Genomic DNA, 18,783 nt, shown 5'->3' with positions numbered 1-18,783 from the left:
CTTGACGGCGCATCCCATATGGTTCTGCCCGTTAAAACGTTTCGCACGTACCTACCCTATATCCGGTGCAACGCCGCCTTCATTCTTGTTTCTCGACTAGCCGGCAATCCGATGATTACGCAAACGCATCATTTGCGTGGTCATACCGGCGTACCATCGCATCGTACCGAGCGCAACGAGGGCAACACTTCCTCACGCACGCCCATCCAAGATAGTAATGAAAATCTCTACGCGCGAATTAAATGAAAGACAATCTCTAATATCCGACAGACGGGCATCATTGACGGGTTAAGAATCCGCCAATTACATTCGTCGGAAACTCTCGTCGCGGTAGCTGCACTTGTAAACGCATCCGTGATTACGTAATGATAAGGGGCAATAAGGGCGCCTTGCTAATTGTCCGTGACTGTTACTGAACGTTGGCGGTGGCATTCTAGTTCACCGATCCGAGCGTACTTATTTCCCCGTGATGATACACGGAATCGTTCTCCGGGTCATAGTCTTCTAACTCGCCTTCGGGCAGCTTCTCTCAGGATTCTCTCTTGCTCCCAAATAGCGGGATCGTCTTTCACAAGTGAAAAAACGTCTTTAAAGGCAACACCGGCGATACGGTACTATAAATCTCACACGCCGTGGATTTACGAACAGATCCAACCATCCCGAAGAATGCGGTATAATGGGAATTAGGGAGCCATCGTGCGCACGTCGGCAGGTGTCTGTTCAGAAAACGAACTGGCCTTCATGGCGATCTTCGAATTCTCTCCGTCACTTTAATTTAATCAATGGCAATCTTTATAAGTACGTTTCTTAAATAACACGCACGTTTGTAACAATTATAGATAAGCTTTTTGTTTGGAATTATCTCAAAAATATTTTAAAAAATTAATCATTCTTAATTAATTAAAAAATTTTATGTACCGATACTAATAATAATAATACTTCTAATAAGAACTACCTACTTCTGGTAATAAACAAGAATCTTGATGATGGAATCAAAAATGATGATCAAGGTGCCTGGTTTTAAAATCTGTATTTGAGAAGATATGGACGGATTATTCGATTATAAATAAGAATTTACTCACAGTTAAGGATTCCACGTATGTTTCCACGTTTCTCCGTCTTCTAACAAAGTTTAACATCGGTGCCAGGCAAGTTTCTATATAAATCTCAACGTCGACGTCGTTAAAAACATCGCTTCAATAATAATAATAATAAACTTGTTTCTGATTAAAAAAGATTGTATCCAGCATTTCTGTCTATTAGCTGCTTCTTACTGCACGTTAACACGTTGTTAAATAATTCAACCAACCAGCCTTGAATTAAATGTTCGCTAAAAAGAAAGGAAATGCAAATTACTCGCACGTCGGGATACCGCTACTGCCTTTTCCAAGACACCTCGCGCGTGGACGGGGTTTCAGCTTCGACGAGCGTTGTCGTATAAGGTAACTGATTCCCGGTAGCAGCCGCAGCCGGCCGGCAACTTAAAACTTCTCCACCCGGATGAGGGAACGTGTTATACATAAGAGTCGACGTGCGCCCCCGCACGTATATTCTAGTGCAAATATTGAAACAAGCTGCCCCCGAGGTTCTACGAATGCACGAGGTATCCGCCGGGTATTGACGAAGAAGTCGAGTGGCGTAGGGGACGTTCCCCGCGAACGGTGCTTGTGTTCGGGGATTGTGTTCGTTGTGGCACGGCGCGCAGCAGGTCGGGAAGTCGTAATGAGCCGTCGTGGGAAACGAGGGAGAGACGACGTCCTCTTTGCCGCTGCCGGTTCTCGCTTCCAGAAGCGCGGGAAAGAAAGAAAGCGAGCAAGCGCACGCGCGACGCGTCCGGTCTGCCGCTCTTCTCGCTCTACCGCATCGCCACGATGCACCTGCGACCGCATCGTCTTCCTCCCCTTCCTCGAAGGAGCCCAATTCTGCCCGTCTCTGGTACGCTGGTAAACGTGAAAATCGAACAACAGGTGCTGGGGATTCTTATGATGGGGGAATAGGCAAAGACGTGTTTCCACGACATGTATTTCTGTCGGCATATGTATATATGTGATTCGCAACGGAACAAGTGATTTCGAAACTATCCTAGCTTTTGGGAGATCAAATACTGATGATTTATTAAATTGATATATATGCTGGACAATAAAATAGTTTGTGTTACATTTTGGTAACGGAAAAAGAATGGCCGCGGCGGCGGAATTATAACTGTCCCGCTACAATGTAGAATGAGTCTAATAGAGCAACTCTCGCGGAACACCTGCAATCTAGCGAAACAGGTGATGCGTATACGAACCGTTTACGAGACACCGGTACTTCCACGGAAAACGTCAATTTGAGTAAGCTGGTCTTGCAAATGTAATGTCGGAATTAGGAACTATACAATGCTGATTTCAATAGACAAATTGAAAATTTGTACACTGGAGAACAATATCTGTATACTACGGCATTTCCAGGTATTCGCAAATTCCGCGGCTCAACGTAAGTGCCAAAGTGGATTTAGTCATTCGAGGCGATGACGCTAAGTACGAACGATACATCAGTCTGCAAGTCTGCATAAGCGAAAATCCATTTGATCGTCGACATTGATGAACGCGTTATAAGTGGCGTGTACGACTGGGTGCCAAGCTATTCACGTGCTCGAGCAGATGTATTTAGATGCAGGGGTACTCAAACTTGATAATGAAGACATTCTAAGAACTAAGAAAACGAAACGTAAGGTGTACTTGCAATGTATAACATATATACCAATCTACAATATATAGCACTGATGACGTATAAAGATGCTCTTCTCACGTATGATAAGATTAATGAACATATGCATCAGATATTAATGTGTAAGAACGGAGATCTCACCGGATCTAACGGTTCCTCGTGTGATTTTTTGTCGAGGATAGCCAGTCGGACGCAAATCAACGTGAAATCGCATTATGGAACCGATTGGGCTGCCTCCGTCCACTTCCGTCGCTTGTCGGTTCATATCGGTCATCATCCATCGAAGAAAAATGCCGCATCTCGCGGTTTGAGAACACTGATCCCTCAGTAACAACCGGTAATTCCATCGTACGACATTGGCCATACCGCAGTTGTGGTACCCGCGCTGGTTGCTGAAGGTCCATAGAGCACGATTACGCTGGCCGCTTTACTCCAAGAGAAGCAATAGCAATTTCTATCACGGCAGCCGCAAGAAGTATATGCCGATCGCTACAATGTAGTTTTACACGCTGGAGGCGGCGCTGGATGAACGCGGTACCGGATATCGCATTTGCCTGTCGGGTTGAAGGTCAGCAGTTCGCAATTAACCACGTAGGGAATCGAGGCTGTGAGAAAAATTATGGCCATACGGAATTACGCGGATTGGTTTGTTGGCTATCCATTGGGAAGGAAAGGTTAGCACGAGAGCCGTAGAAACACTCATTGGATCGTCAAAATTTATTGATCTATGAAAAATGGCCCTGTAGTTGGCGCGAACGTAGTCATCAACGAGTCGTTAAATTCTTTTACGATTGAATTGCCGTACAGCTTGCGGAGAAATCTGTCGTCTTGTGTAGGAATGCGAAACGATGTGCTAAGTGTAACAAGAAAGCAGGACACTATCTGTATTAGGCTACCTTCATTACCTTCTTATGTATCTTTAACCGTTATAAATCGAATGGATAATGATTGGATGGAAGACCAGTCTCATGATTAACTAAATTAAATATGAATTAAACTATAGTAAATTAAATATGAATTAAACTTAATCATTTTAAGTCTCTATCGACGTTAAGTTGCGTGTTACAAGTCAGCTTGAGAAAGTCACTGCTATGAATATAAATTTTATGGCCATTTCACAAGCTCGCATCTGAATAAATTCGATGAACAATCTCACGCCATTACACGACTTTAACTATTTCCCAAATCAAATTTAATTGAAACGAAGTGTCCATAAAATTCATGCTCAAAAGGAGCGACCGGATTAAATTGGCTTTCGTAGTGCACATCCTAAAGCTAATAAAAGGAGCTTAGCCATGCCAACGCCGAACATTACGATACATTAGATACCAGCGACAAGATCCAGTGAACACGGTAGGTTCGTGCTCGACGTCACTCGGATTGCTGTCCCTCTTGCCTTATGAGTCTTACTTAACGCCGAGTGGCATTCCGCGGTTTTTGCGTGGCTGCCATCATTCATTGTACTTTGAACAAAATCTTCGTCTCGCGTGTGACAGTTTTTGTGGCTTACGACTCGGCGAAGACGTGCTCGCCGACACCTCCGGCACGGAAAATCTTAAGATCCACTTAAGGAGTGATCTTCCAGGAGGGTCTGGTCGGAGCTGGCCTCACGAAGAAGGTGTGTCGCGCACGTACGAACGGGTCGCCATGTTATATGCTTCACGAATGGGCCCATTGTACACGGGCACAATTCCATGAGAACGTTCGTCAACCACGTGTTTTTCATCCGCGCACTATCAATAATAGACGCCTCTATTATAATAAGGATAAAGGCTGGGACTGAACTGCGATATGGCACTAAGCCGTTATACTTGAATTGCTGACGCACACTCGCATTTTTATGAATCGATTATGTTAATATCTATACATAGACAAAACGTAGTCTTAGCATTGTGTGATCGTTTAAGCATGTGAAAGATAGATAGATAGGACTCTTCTGGGGCAAGCTCTGTGAGAACAAGGGTACACACAGCAAATAAGGTAATAATACTGTAATGGATATAAAATACAGTACAATTAAGCAGCGAAAGGATGAAATTAATAAATAATAATATAGTAATTTGTTATATATTAGACTAATTATAGTTTCTTGTGATAAAACTTTAATTTGTGTTTATAGTGATTAATTTCATCCATTCGACAGTCCATCATGTTTAACGGATATATCTAATTTATTCCAACGATAGGAGAGAAATCTAATCAGTATTAGTCATGGTTCATGTATATATATCGTTATATATCGTTTAATTATCATGTTAATTTGATGATGTACTAATCATAGTTATCTTGAGTGTGAAAGATTGATGTAAGATGCTTTCCAAATAGGAAATTTATGTAAAAGTAGAAATTAATGATACGGACAAATGCGGTTCTCGATTTGGGTGGTCTTCCAATGATTTGAATCTCCACCTTTATTTATTAATACTCCTAATACTCTCAAGAAAGGGATATTTAACCAGCGATGTTTGTGTGATGAACCAACTGCTCCTTTGAGATGTTAGTTTAAGTCCGTATCTAATAGTAACACAATCCAGTGGGAATTGAATTTAATTTTTACCGACTCTGATCTATTGATTCATGCGATAAAACACCAATTTAAAATTCAAGTTAATTAAATTTTGTCGAAATATTTTTTTATTGCAGTAACTAAGTAATAAGGATTTCAACAAGTTTAAAGCAAGAATGGATAGTGTGGACAAAGTTATTTATAAAATCCATTCTGAATGCCAAGTGATATCTAAAGTAAATCTTGTAAATTACATGGCTGTTTCACTCTTCCTGCGCTCCAAACTCTTCATCTAAAGAAATAAAGATTAAAATCATAAAGTTGTCAACTTATCAGTTTTATTTAGTGTAAAAATCTTACGAGAACGATTATAGTGCTTTTAATGTCTCTGGTGACTACCGGACAAGTCTTCTCATCTGCTGCAATTAAACAGCGTAGTGCAGCTGACTATCTCGCAAGTGTGGAGGAACGTTTATTCCTATTCTTAATCACCATGCAATATCTAATCGCGACGGAAACGAACGAGACGTGTTATGCGTGGCGAAGAAAGATGCGGCGCGTCTTTTAAGATGACGTCGTAACTTCTCGCAGAAGTCGCTCTTCTGAGAGAACACAGTACGGCAAAGCGAAGCAGAGCAGAGCAGAGCAGAGGAAAGCGTCCTCCGTTCGGCCGCTTGAGGGCCCGAGGCCCGTCGCACAGCACGCATACGCGGAATCGGGCCTTGCGTATTCCGACGGGGGGGCCCACGGCGCGGGGCCCCGACACGCCACACGTATTAGAAACGAATATAAATATATCGAGAGGAGCGAAGAACAGAGAGAGAAAGAGACACACGGGGCGGAGGGGGAGGGGGAGGGGGAGTTCGCGCGCGTATTGGTAACGTCGGAGTTACACGCACCGACGCGACTCCTCGCTCGTTCGTTCCTCCTTCCTCGCGCGTCGGCACTCGCTTACGGGCCCCTGCTTGTCTCCTCCCGCCCCATGTCCCGCGCACGGGGGCCCCGCTGAGTCCCAGAGTATGCTCAGTGTCCGCTCGGCCTTAGCACGCCCCGTGCCGGCAGAACGAAGGACGGGATACGCGTGCCTTCTAGAAGGTTTTAATGCGCGTCGCGCCGCATTCGTCGCATTAGTATTGCCCGTGATCGTGCCATCCGATTGACCACGACGACGTCACGGGGTAGTTCCTTAATCGTTCAGTGTCGCGATTAAAGACGGGCGCGCGGGGCCCGTGATCATGACGCCGATCCACGAGCTGCGCCAGGAGTGCTCTGAAAGCAGCGTCGACGTGATGCGACGCGCGTTTGAAACGGACGTCCGATCGACAACCATGAGATTTCATTGACGAGTAACACGCGCGGCTGTCATCCGCCGCGACTTTTTGCCAGACTTGCCACGCATCAGTCGCGACTGGGCCCGAGACGCGAATCGAGATATCGCGCCATCGCACATCGGGGCCCGCCGCCTGACTACCTTTTGTACCGCGTGTCACGTACTACAAAACGTTAATCGGTGCTGTACTACTAGTTACACGTACAGATTGGTCTCCAATCTTTCGCATCACTTTATTCGTCTCTCTTTATCCTTCATGAGTCTTTGCTCCTCTTCTTTCATTGTGACCGCTTTCGCCAAGAGCCTGAATCCTCTCCCTTTCCGCCTTGTTTTCTTTGATCGTCCTTTCTTTCTTCTCTTGCCCTCCCTTCGTTCCCTTTACATCTTCACGTCGCCCTTATTGTCCGAGACCGAGGTCGCGAGTATGTGGCGTTTCGCGAGCGCGCGTGCCAATCGAGAAATGGTGAACGAACGGCGCGATGAGTCTGACGCTGCCGGCGGCGAGACGTTCGCGAGACGACGACGATACGGAGCCACGGCATCGCACGATTGAGTCTTCCATTCTCGCTGCGACTGCTCGCTCCAACGCGAGGCGACTCAATCGCGACGCAACATACTGCTGCTCCAGCAAGTACCTCTACTTCAAGAGGGATCTTTAATTTATCGAATATCGCGATACTGTCGGACATCTCTACCCTGTAATATTGAACCAGAAGAGATTGTTACATCCTCTCTAGATTGGCGTCGATTGATGCAAAAAAGATGGCATCTCTGGAACCTGTCGGTACATTCGGACTCGTTGTTCTTCCGGTTGTGCGCAACATCAACCTTTCAGCATGATAGACGGGATTATAATGGAAGGTGCATCAGTAAATTGTCTTTGTCATTAGTGCGAAGATGCTTATGGGAGAAGTCACATTATAGGATGCGCCTCTGAAAAGTTGCGAACAATAAAACGAAGAAATCAATTAACGATTATTAGAACATTTTGTAATGCTGATGCCTATTGATATCAAGGAAAATATCAATAAGCGAGAGAGATAAAGAATGTATCCCTCATTAGCTCCTCCAACAAAACTCAAGAATAAATATGGCCATAAAAACTAGCTGCGAAAGATAAAACGTCTCTTCGATGAACTATCACGAGTTCTTCCAGGAATGCGAAGCGCCCCTAATGCAATCAAGAGCGGGTACCATCGCGAGGGGCATTTAATACGCTTAATATCCACAGAAGGGTTTCTCTACGGAGAACAAAAACCTTGGTGTCTCGAGTGGCCTGAAGCGTCGCCTTATTAGCTTTTGCGAGAGGACGACCGGCGACCGCGAAAAGGACATAATATACCGTTGGGGGGAAGAAGGAAAGGAGCAAGAGACCCCGCCGGCGTTCTCTAGATTAGAAGGTCTCAGCACGACGATTATTACCGTCGAGGCCGGGTTCCACCGTGAAGCGCGCAACGCCGGGAGGAAGAACCGCGGGTGGAAATCGATCTTAACGACCACCGTCCTCGTCGGTCGGGTCCGGATGTTGTTGCCCGCTTGTCGCCGTCGGTCGCGCAAGAAGAAGAAACATGTCGAGCTTGGCGCGAACGAGACGTACGGCGGTGCTGGGCTCGAAGCGATGGTGGCGAGGTGGATGCTGGGCGACCAGAAGCCATCAGGAAGCGTACCTGCGTAAACTCTATGGCAGAAAGAATAACGACGCCAGGACGAGCATTGGCCAGAACGATGAGGACGTCGCGGCTCGATCCGCCGGCATCGACGCACCCTGGATGACATCCGGCGTCGTTTATGATTTGCCGACCACCACCGAGGAGCATTATCTGGACGCGTTCCTGAGGAACCGCGTTGACGACGGTCACGACGTAAATGGCCACGTTGAAGATGTCGTCGCCGCGATGGTCGGCTGTCCGGCGTTGGCGACGTCGCGGGCCAGCCCGACGGAGAAGTGCGTGGAGTTCTTGAAGGGCGCTCATCACGACGACGAGACCAGTTTCGATCGTCGTGCCGCGGGAGATGCGGAATGCGGCCGCGTAGCCGACTGCGGTTCGGTGTATTCGGGTTACGATGTGGCTGCCGGTTGTTCGGAGTAAGTCGCCGCTATTGGTGGTGGTGGAGAGGAATGTAGTATTTAACGCTTTTCTGTGGTCACGCGATGTGGATCTTTCTACGCTTTACAAATGATCGTGTCAGGAAAATATGCGATGTGTCTCGAGAAAATATAAAGCATTTAGTTTAGGGTTTAGGTTTCTACATGAAGGATTCTGATGCGCATGTCCGTGTGCTGGGAGTTTGAATTAAGGAAGATTCAGAGTGTGAAGACAGCGAAGTAGAAGATCTATGATTCAATCAGATTCTTCAGATTAAATACAGGGTGTCTGACATAAGACGAAAAACCTCTCGCCCACAGATAGATCTCGTCAAACTGAAACTGATTAAAAAGTTCTGTACCATTTTGCAAACAACCACGTAAAATTTCGAGTAATGTAAAGATGGCAGCGAGGGAAGTAGGCATGAATAACGTAAAAAACAAGAGGTTTTTCGCCTTATGTCAGACACCCTGTATATTACTATTCTCGTGTATTTGTATTTTTGCTACTCCATATTCTATCTGGTTTCACTATTGAAGCACTATCTGGGACGCAATTTCTCATTGAATGCTGGAGGGTTTTCCATACTGAGAAACGGTATCTCTATCATGGTTAACAGCAAAACTTGTGTGTTAATCAAGATTTGTTTCTTAGTTATGGATAGTTATGGTAGAAGTTTATTTTGCATTGATCGTTTTTTCTTGGATGTTTCTTGGACGTTTTACTACTTAACGTTCACTGATCCAGAACATGTGGAACAGCATGTACGATTTCCTTACATGTTCGGAATATAGAATTTTAAATTGAGACATATTGATTCATTCAAGCGAGGAGAAGGCGTCCATGTCCATGTCCGATTCTGTTACATTTTATTTTCATACATCGGACACGCGCTATATACACAGAAATATTCATGGACTAAATAAGACTTCTAGATTTTCAGGTCCGTAATTTTAGAAAACAAATAATTACATATCAGATGTGATTTTCCTTGAAGTATTCTCAAGAGTGAAGAAAAGTGCTTTATGTACGAACATTTAGCAATTAGAAATAATTAGCAATATATAAAAGATAAATTTCAAATAAAAAAATAAAATTTTAAATAATTTTCTCAACTAAATAATGTTCTTATGGATGTATCAATGTTGCTTGCAGAAAGGTGTGCAGGAGCTGCAGGTGTCCACGAGAGGAGCACCAGCGGGCTTCGACGGAGGCGGGCGGTCCCTCGGGACTTGGCCTGGGCCCAGGTTCGCCGATGGCGATGGCCATGGCGTTTCCAACCGGCGCCGGTGGTGCGCCTCATCAGGAACCGTTCAAGAGCCCGGTGCAAGCCGCACCAGCCGGCTTGGCGTTGCAGGAGGCCCTGATGCAACATCACCAAAGGCACTCGCAGAGCGACGACGACAGCGGCTGTGCACTCGAAGAGTACACGTGGGTGCCGCCCGGATTGAGGCCTGATCAGGTAAAGCAAAAAATAGATTTATTCCATCTAGAAATATTAACTCCTTAGAAACGTACAGCTTATAAATTATTGTAGTTACAAACAGATGCAAATATTTAGCATCTTGAGGAGATTAAAAAAAAGATCGGCAAACATTAAAACAAGAATTTTTGCGAAATATTGTAATAATAATAAAGTATAATATATTATTGGGATGAGAAAAAAGAGAGAGAGAAGAAATGATAAAGATGGAAAGACTTTTTGTTGTTACGTATGCACGTAATGCGAGGGTGTCCCGGGCAATTCGTCTCGCTGGGGACCAGTAACCGCGAGACTGGGCCCTCAGATCGTCGCGACGATTACCATCGCGAACGACGACAGTGCAGTGAGTCATCAGACTGCTGTGTGCCGGTGAAAGCTCTGGACATGATGATAAAGCGTAATCGAGTGGTTCACCCCCGAAAAAGGACATGGAAGAAGGATAGAGAGACAAGACACTAAACACATTAATTACACAATTACACTGCTCTCTTCTTCTAAATTTTATTCTAAAAAGAAGAATTTTAAAATTCAATACCATTTCTTAAAAATTCTTCTTTCTATCAAGAATTCATTACAAAATTAAATTACATTAAAAAATATATAAATTATAAGATCTGTTAAGGGAGAACATTTTAATATAGTACCAGATTATATGAATGCGTATCAAATGAATCTGAGATCCATATCAAAAGAATTGTAGCAGAGATACATATTAATATACCATGACAGAATACATGTTACGTCGCAAGATTATGTCAGATTTAAATATCACCGCGAGAGTTGATATAAAGTCATACAAACGAGATCCGCCCATATTCTTTCGGAACTGTCTTGTCCGCACGTGCTTAATACGATATCTTAATTCTAGTCAGCATCACTACCAAATATCAAAAACAAAATCATTCTATTTAATTAAATGCACGATAGCGTACAATTGGATAATGTTCGCTACGTTAGAGTTCTCCCTACCGAAAGGGATAATTAATGCACTCATCGTCCTTTAATTGATTTAAGCGCGAACGTTTTACGGTAGGCATCACGCGGAATAAAGTTTTCTCTCCGCACGTTGGCTCTCGCCTGCGCGACTATCTCGTTTATTTCGTGACTCGCAGTGAGTGCACCGCGTGTAAATCCGCATCTCTTTCCTTCTTCTCCTTCTCGCTTTTATTTCCCGCTTTCGCACCCCGTCCGCAGCCTGTCCCAGCAGCGTCCGTCCGCGAGTTTTCTTTACTCATTTTAAGTGTCATTACGTCTAACGCGTATTATATATTATGACTCGGCGTTCTCTTGGCGAGGGGATGGTAATCCTATGCAACAAGCTTTTCGCGCTCTTAAGCCCCTCGTATGTTGATGATTCTGGCGGCAATTCGTGTCTCCGCGCGAAAACCTGAAATGTCTCCAAAGCATAGCAGTACGCACGCTATGTTTGCTTAGGATCCTCTCTCTGTAAGAAGAGACAATGCCAGTAAGCAGTTGCAAATCTGACATTTTTTACAAAAGTCACGTGTAAAACGATTGGCAGAAATAAAAACACCTGTAAGACCCATACGTGGCGTTAAGTGCTTAATAGCTTGTACGAAATATCGGTATTATTATTATTACAGCTACTCATAAACCGATGCGAGTCGTAGCGTGGAGAAATTTACCGCTAGATCATGTAGAAACTCGATTATACGCAAATTCTAATGGCTATTGAGCGAGCGAGCGAGCGCGGTTTCACTCTCCAGGCGTATTCTTATGGAAATACTCGCGTTGACAGAGCCTTTCTTGTGACGAGCTTGTGATAAGAGTACACACATGTGCGAAAAGTAAAACCGCATGCTTTTATCGTGCGTACCTTATTTCGCTTATCGTCGAGCTAGCGAGTTTCCGTCCGAGTAGTACAAACGCAATACGTCAGTGTTTTCTCTCAAGACTTGTTTCTTCGGTATGTTGACAGTGTACCCATCCAGATACTTATCTAAATTTGCGACGGACGGGCGGGTTTCGACGACCATCGGTTAACGTCGCCACGGAATTCTTTTACCCTGTCTATGTATCCGGCGTTGCTATAAAAGGAGATAGATGATCTATAAAGAGATTGATAATCAGTTAGACTATCAGTTGAAGACGCGGCTATCAGTTAGTCATTGACGTTGATGCATGCGCATGTAAAACCGGCTTCCAACGATAACTTTTCCACGTACGGCTGTTGGGCAACGGATCTTGAGGATTTTTTCAAGCGACATGTACGTTTTGTACGTGAGACAGTATTGGTTACAGCTTACCGGTTATAATTTTTAGTACCTAGTATTACATTATCGCTTCAATTAACTTCTATTAAAGTCCCGTTAAAATGTGTTTTATTAAATTAAGAGTTTTGAAGCTTAATTTATGGAGACTACTGAGCACATTTATAGTTGAAACTTGCACCTATCTCGGACGCAATCGTTTCGTTGTAGGATTATTTAGCTACTAAGACTGGGTACTTTCATATTAACACCTTTGACAAGAAGTTTCAAAACTCTTAGCTAAAATGAAAAATATTATACTCTCGAAACAAGCGTGCAACCGCTTTACAAACGCATACATGGATATTCCCAAAACCGTTAGAGAGCCATAATATGATGCTTCGAACGGTAAACTTCCACGTTCGACACATGTAACGCATGCTGCTTACATTATTATTCATACATAGCTTGCACATAGGTTTATCTCGATATTGGCATGTACGGGATCCAAGACACGTTACTGCGGAATGCCTCTAATTTCATCGATCCGGTGACTAACATCTACTAATGTAAACTAACGTACACGCGCGTTTCCAGGTGCACCTGTATTTCAGCGCACTGCCGGAGGACAAGATCCCGTACGCGGGTAGCGCCGGCGAGCGGGAGCGGGTGAAGCAATTGCTGCAGCAGCTACCGCCGCATGACAACGAAGCGCGATACTGCAGCGGCCTGACCGAGGAGGAGAAGCGCGAATTGCGCGTGTTCGCGACCCAGCGGAAGCGCGAAGCCCTCGGCCGCGGACACGCGAGCCAGCTCGAGCGGCCGCATGGCGCCGGATGTCGCGAGTGCGGACGCGCGATCGCGGCTGGTGAGATGGCTGTGGCCGCAAGTCGTGCTGGACCCGCCGCTCTCTGGCATCCCGCCTGCTTCGTCTGCTGCGTGTGCCGTCAGCTGCTGGTAGATCTGATCTACTTCTGGCGGGACGGTAGACTCTACTGCGGCCGGCACCACGCCGAGACTCTGAAACCCCGATGCTGCGCCTGCGATGAGATTATTCTCGCCGACGAGTGCACCGAGGCGGAGGGTAGAGCGTGGCACATGCGTCACTTTGCTTGCCTGGAATGTGATCGACAGGTGAGACTGCATTATGATGACGATGATATGATCGCACCTGAAGAACTTCTTTTTGACAATGCTAGGAATTTTTAGTTACGATTCTTATCCCTAAATCTTGTCAAACGACTATGTTTGCTTCATGTAAATGTGGGTATAAGATATACAGGGATTAGTATAATGAGAGCAACAAGTTCGTAAATCTGTGTAAAATATTGAACATTTTAACGGTATGATTCTCATTGACTAAATTGACCCGAGCCAATGGCATTCGCACGATCGTATCGGAAACACAAGCCGTGGAATTAATGATCAGGTAGCTATCGAATTTACAGCCCCCGTTGCAATTCATAATCCCGCAGCAGCCAACTCTATCTTCGGGTGTGTCTTCCGAGTTAGATAGCGTCGCTTGTGAACGCACAGAAGCAACGTGCTTTCCGCGTTACTTGATCAATGGAGCGCTTTCTGTGGGTGTGAACTTGTGAATATACATATGGAAGAAACTCGAGAACAATTTAAGTAAACCATGGAGATTTTTATTCAAATTTATTCGTCGCGATTTACCGAGTAACGATACGATAAAAATTATTTCCGCAACTATAAAAATAGAAAATGCACAGTATGTACATGCTGCGAGCTCGCATTAAAGAGTAGACTAACTCTAAGAACCTGCACCTTATCAGATTGCTGCCGTATGCAGAGTACATGCACCAGTGAATAACCGGTCACCATTAAAGCACTATTAAATCCATGTTTATTCTTGTTGATACATTTCGTTTTCTGTAGTCTTTTAGAAGCCAAGAGAGGATGTCTAGCTTTAATTATTGTACTATTATACTAATAAGTTAAAATCGTTTTGTAGACTTTATAAGATTTCAAACCTTACTCAAAATACATTAAAAACAGAATGTAACATTTTTTCAATTCCTCTCTTATCACATCACTCGATGTCAAGTATCATACAAGTGCCTTTTGCGAAGTTTTATCTTTCGACGTTCGCTCATCGAAATAAACCATTTCGGCTACCACGGCAGTGGCGATTAGCTGCCGCCTCTCTTGCACGTCTCATAAATTCACGCGAGGCGCGCCTCTTCTGTCTGCTCGCAGCTTGGCGGCCAGCGGTACGTGATGAGGGAGGGCCGGCCGTACTGTTTGCGCTGCTTCGACGCCTCCTTCGCCGAGTATTGCGACAGCTGCGGCGAACCGATCGGCGTTGACCAGGGCCAAATGTCGCACGAGGGTCAGCACTGGCACGCGACCGAGGCCTGCTTCTGCTGCGCCACTTGCCGTACCTCCCTCCTGGGCCGGCCGTTCCTGCCCCGACGTGGTGCCATTTACTGCAGCATAGCGTGCAGCAAGGGGGAGCCGCCAACAACACCGAGCGACTCTTCCGCTGGGCCTCCACCGCCTCCGCCGTCGTTTCTCAGGTACTATGCTGCTTCACATACCTTCTCTACCGAGGTGGGGTCACCGGGGTGCTTTCATTGTCCTGCCTCTGGCCATAAAGCGACGCGGGGATCGCGCAGATTCGTGCGCGAAAATTATAGCTGCCAGGAATATCCCGCGATTACACGAACACGCTACGCCGCTTCCGACTTCCGAACGAGCAATGTTCGTTGCGCTTTGAGAAATTATTACGGCGGCGATAAATTACTAATATTTCGCCAACTAACTTGTTCCCTTTTAGCAGCGGAACTAGAACGTGACAGAGGATCAGTGAAACTGGAATTAAAGTTTACCGACAATTAATCTTGCAAAACCGACCATTAATCTTGCAATTTACTGTGACAACTGAAAACGACACTTCCATCTTAAAATAAAAAATATCGAATATATATTCATGTTAACATATACTAACGAAATCGCCAAAGCGTCGACCACTTGAAAACTTATTAATGCGTATAACGCTGGCATGCGCTTTACGTGATTGAATTTAAATTAAAGCTTATATACATAACGACATCGTTTAGGAAGCGTGTACAAGGAGGACGCATTAAAATTTTATTACACTTTTAATTATTACGAGTTTGTAACATGTAAATGTAAGCATCATTTAAATTCAAAAATTATTTCCATGCGGCATTTGATAACACAATTGCCCAACTGTAAGAAACGAGATAAAAACTTTAGTAATATTTATTCCTAATAAAATAATGATATATTACGATTCATGTTAGATCATCTTGAAAGAGATAAAGATTTATTCCCGTTAAAATACGATTTTTATATTATGACATTCAAGGCTGTAAATAATTTTAAAAAAAGTAGTTTTAGCTATCATATACATAGTTTTATGTTACCAACTCTTTATCTTAACAAATTATATGAACAAAATTGACAAATATTTTTATCGTACAGAGGTAGGAGACAAACAGTAGCTACGAGCGAGGGTTCATCGAGTCCACCGCCTCCGCCACCACCTCCGCTTCCTCCAGGTTCGAGGCACACTCTCGGATCTCCTAGGAGCTCGCCTCGGATGACAAAGAGGCATCAACAGATTTCCGCTTCCTTGGCGACGACACCAACTCAGAGCACCCTGAACCCAGAGTTCGTTTCGGAAGGACTACCCACCAGCGGATCCAGACCCAGCGGCCTCGACAGGGTACTTCTGGAACGAAATCTTGAGAGACTGCTGCAGGAACGCGGATCTCACCCTGACGAAAATCATAGCGAGTTGGGAAGGTATATATACCGAGTGCAAAACTTAACAAACACAATGCAAAATTGTTAAGAAAATTCATGTCAATTATAGATACAAAATTAATGTCTTGGGTTAAAATTACATCGTAGGTTGATGCAAGCACGAGATCGAGAACCCCTCAGGTGCGTCCAAAATTGCACGCCTTCTCATGCCTCGAGTATGCCAGAATTGCCGCCACCCCCGCGGCCCTCGTCGCGAGCATCGGCGTCAGCGTCGACATCGACCGCCGGTGCGGCCTCCGCCGGCACACTTGCTCAAGAGCCGGCGACGTCGCCGGTCAGCCCCGGAATTGGATTCGGAGCCAATCAGACAGATTCGCCGACGCCAACGTCGCGACGCGTGCGATTCCAGGGGGATGTGGATGTGAACGATCACAGTACGACACCGCGCATCCCCCTTTCGCCGACGAACGACCGAAATTCATCGTCATCGCCCTCCCCACCGCCGACGTCACTGTTAAGGACGAACGTGTCGCGATCGAAGAGTCTGCAACCCGATGAAGTCGCCAGCACGTCCACTTGGGGTGCGTAAAATCCTGTAAAACGGTTTGGCTCTAACATCAATGTCCATTTCGAAGTTCGTAATTGAAACATATTTTTATTTAGGAACGGCAGGTACGTCCAGGTCAAGACTGGACGGTGAGGACGATGACGCCGAGAGCTGCTGCTCGACGTGCAGCTCATCCAGCAGCTCGGATGAGGCCGCAGCCTACGCGCTACCTCCCCGAAGAGCTTACGGTGGCGTCAGGATCTCCTACGTACCGAACGACGCAGTGGCATGCGCACGGAAACGTGCACCAGCATCTTCGTCGCCGTTGAATCAGGCTCAGAAGGACACCGAAAAGTGCGTCATATCTTGATGATCTCTCGAACGACTCATGTGTCGCGACATCGCTCCGTCGCCGTGACCCATGATCACCGGGGAGGAAACGACGCCAGAGAAACAGAGTTCCTACGAAGTGGATGCATTTTTCGATACCTTTGGCAAGCGCGGTCGGCATCTGCAACGTTGCGGCACGTCCCGCACGCATGTGGAAGAGCACGTTCGTGCGGCAACGTTGAAAACAAAATACTCATTTGGTTTGTGTAAATATCATGAGCTCTCTCTTGCGGAGCGATCACTGCGCATTGCCTCGTCGTTTAGTGGTCGCGTCCGTCCCTCTATTTTTAATATCCCATTAATGTATTTGGTAATAATAATGATAATAATGATAACAGGCCTGTGTTTCACTGTCACTAACATTACCCTGCTGCAAAACGAAAGTACGTCGAAAGCACGTGCCGCTGTTGTCTATCAATACAACAGTTCCAGCTTTTTCTTTGCAACCAGTTATCTCCAACTGGTTATCAAAGCTGTTAAACATGAATATGCTTTCTGATTATACAACATTATCCTTTCTCGCAAGCTATATTTGATTGGTTGTATCGATTACCTGCGCAGTGATCCCACAATCGGTTCTGATACTGAAAGTCTTTTTCTCTTGTAAATCCTTTCTATTACAATAAAATAAATTCTTTTTGCATATATGGATTATCAACGTGTGTGTTCAACACACATTAATTAGGGTCACTTCGACCAAAGTCTGATTAATTTAATCGTCGATTAATCAAATTAATCGAAGTGGTCCTTAGTTTTATAGCTTTACTTCTTCTATCATCTCGCCCGATTGGGCAATCAAGTTTAACAGAAAACAAACACTTTTAAATCAGAGCAATCATAATCATCGAAATATTTCAATGTTTTATCGTTGCTTTTGCGGTTTTTTCATAAAGCATTTGTACGTGACAAAGCACGCAGTATACATCTATCGGAGCTCGAGCTAGTCGAACAAATTGATTGTCTGCTTTCATATTCAGACGCGCGCGATATGGAAATCTCCAGGTAAAAGCGGCGAGACAAGAGCGAAAATTGGAATTTACGGTCGAGTGGCGAAAAGAGCGAAAGTAGTAGCCCCTCTTAGGGACAATCGCTCACGGTGTTAGTCCGCGGTGATCCGAGGAGAGTACTTCTGCTTTCTCTCATTCTCAACAAGCACATTACACGCTCCTGTGAGAATATTGCATGTCAGATTAGCCATTAGCCCCATTTAGGTTTTTTTTGTTATTTGATCTTGAGCGGGCTTACGAAAGATCGTATTAGCATATCCACACCTACAGTAGTGCGTTGATGATGTATTGCCTAATTGACGTTTTAAGCAATGCATCGTATATATGAACGATGATAGGAACGACGATAAGACCGTTTGAGATATGAGTCGAATCTTCGATTAAGATGTAATGAATTTGAATACACAGATGGCTATTCATTTGTTATCTGCCAATTTCTACTAAAGTTGCCACTTGTTCTTCACGTATGAATTTTAGTTTTGAATTTTCTGAAGAAGGAAAAAAGAAGAAAAAAAAAGATATAGCAACAGCGGATATGTTCGAGTGAAATTAAAATATGGATCTTACGTAATAATTAAAATTTATGTTTTGGAAAAAGGAAAGTAGATACAACGATCTGCTATAAACGTAATTGCTCTTCGGCAATCAAGAAAGTGGCTTAGAACGCACGTGCGCACGTAGAATAGAAATAATACAGGAAGTATGGCACGATCGCGAAGAGAGCGCGAGGAGGCCCACTAAGCACCTTCACGCGGAAT

General features: G+C 44.8%; 1 protein-coding gene across 1 annotated transcript; it reads left to right on the top strand.

The window, feature by feature from the left end:
• Positions 1 to 6,108: 6,108 nt before the first annotated feature.
• Positions 6,109 to 17,355, top strand: LOC105275158 (protein espinas). The gene is made up of 7 exons (XM_011331821.3): positions 6,109 to 8,631; positions 9,788 to 10,094; positions 12,923 to 13,459; positions 14,546 to 14,865; positions 15,797 to 16,120; positions 16,229 to 16,662; positions 16,745 to 17,355. The coding sequence occupies exons 1-7, from the start codon at positions 8,114 to 8,116 to the stop codon at positions 16,996 to 16,998; spliced, it is 2,694 nt and encodes an 897-aa protein (XP_011330123.1). The 5' UTR covers positions 6,109 to 8,113; the 3' UTR covers positions 16,999 to 17,355.
• The last annotated feature ends 1,428 nt before the right edge of the window (positions 17,356 to 18,783 follow it).

The sequence above is a fragment of the Ooceraea biroi genome, chromosome 5 (genome assembly GCF_003672135.1).
Source record: "Ooceraea biroi isolate clonal line C1 chromosome 5, Obir_v5.4, whole genome shotgun sequence".
Taxonomy (NCBI): Eukaryota; Metazoa; Arthropoda; class Insecta; order Hymenoptera; family Formicidae; genus Ooceraea; species Ooceraea biroi.
The sequence above is the reverse complement of the archived record's forward strand: the minus strand, read 5'-3'. Positions and strand labels throughout refer to the sequence as shown.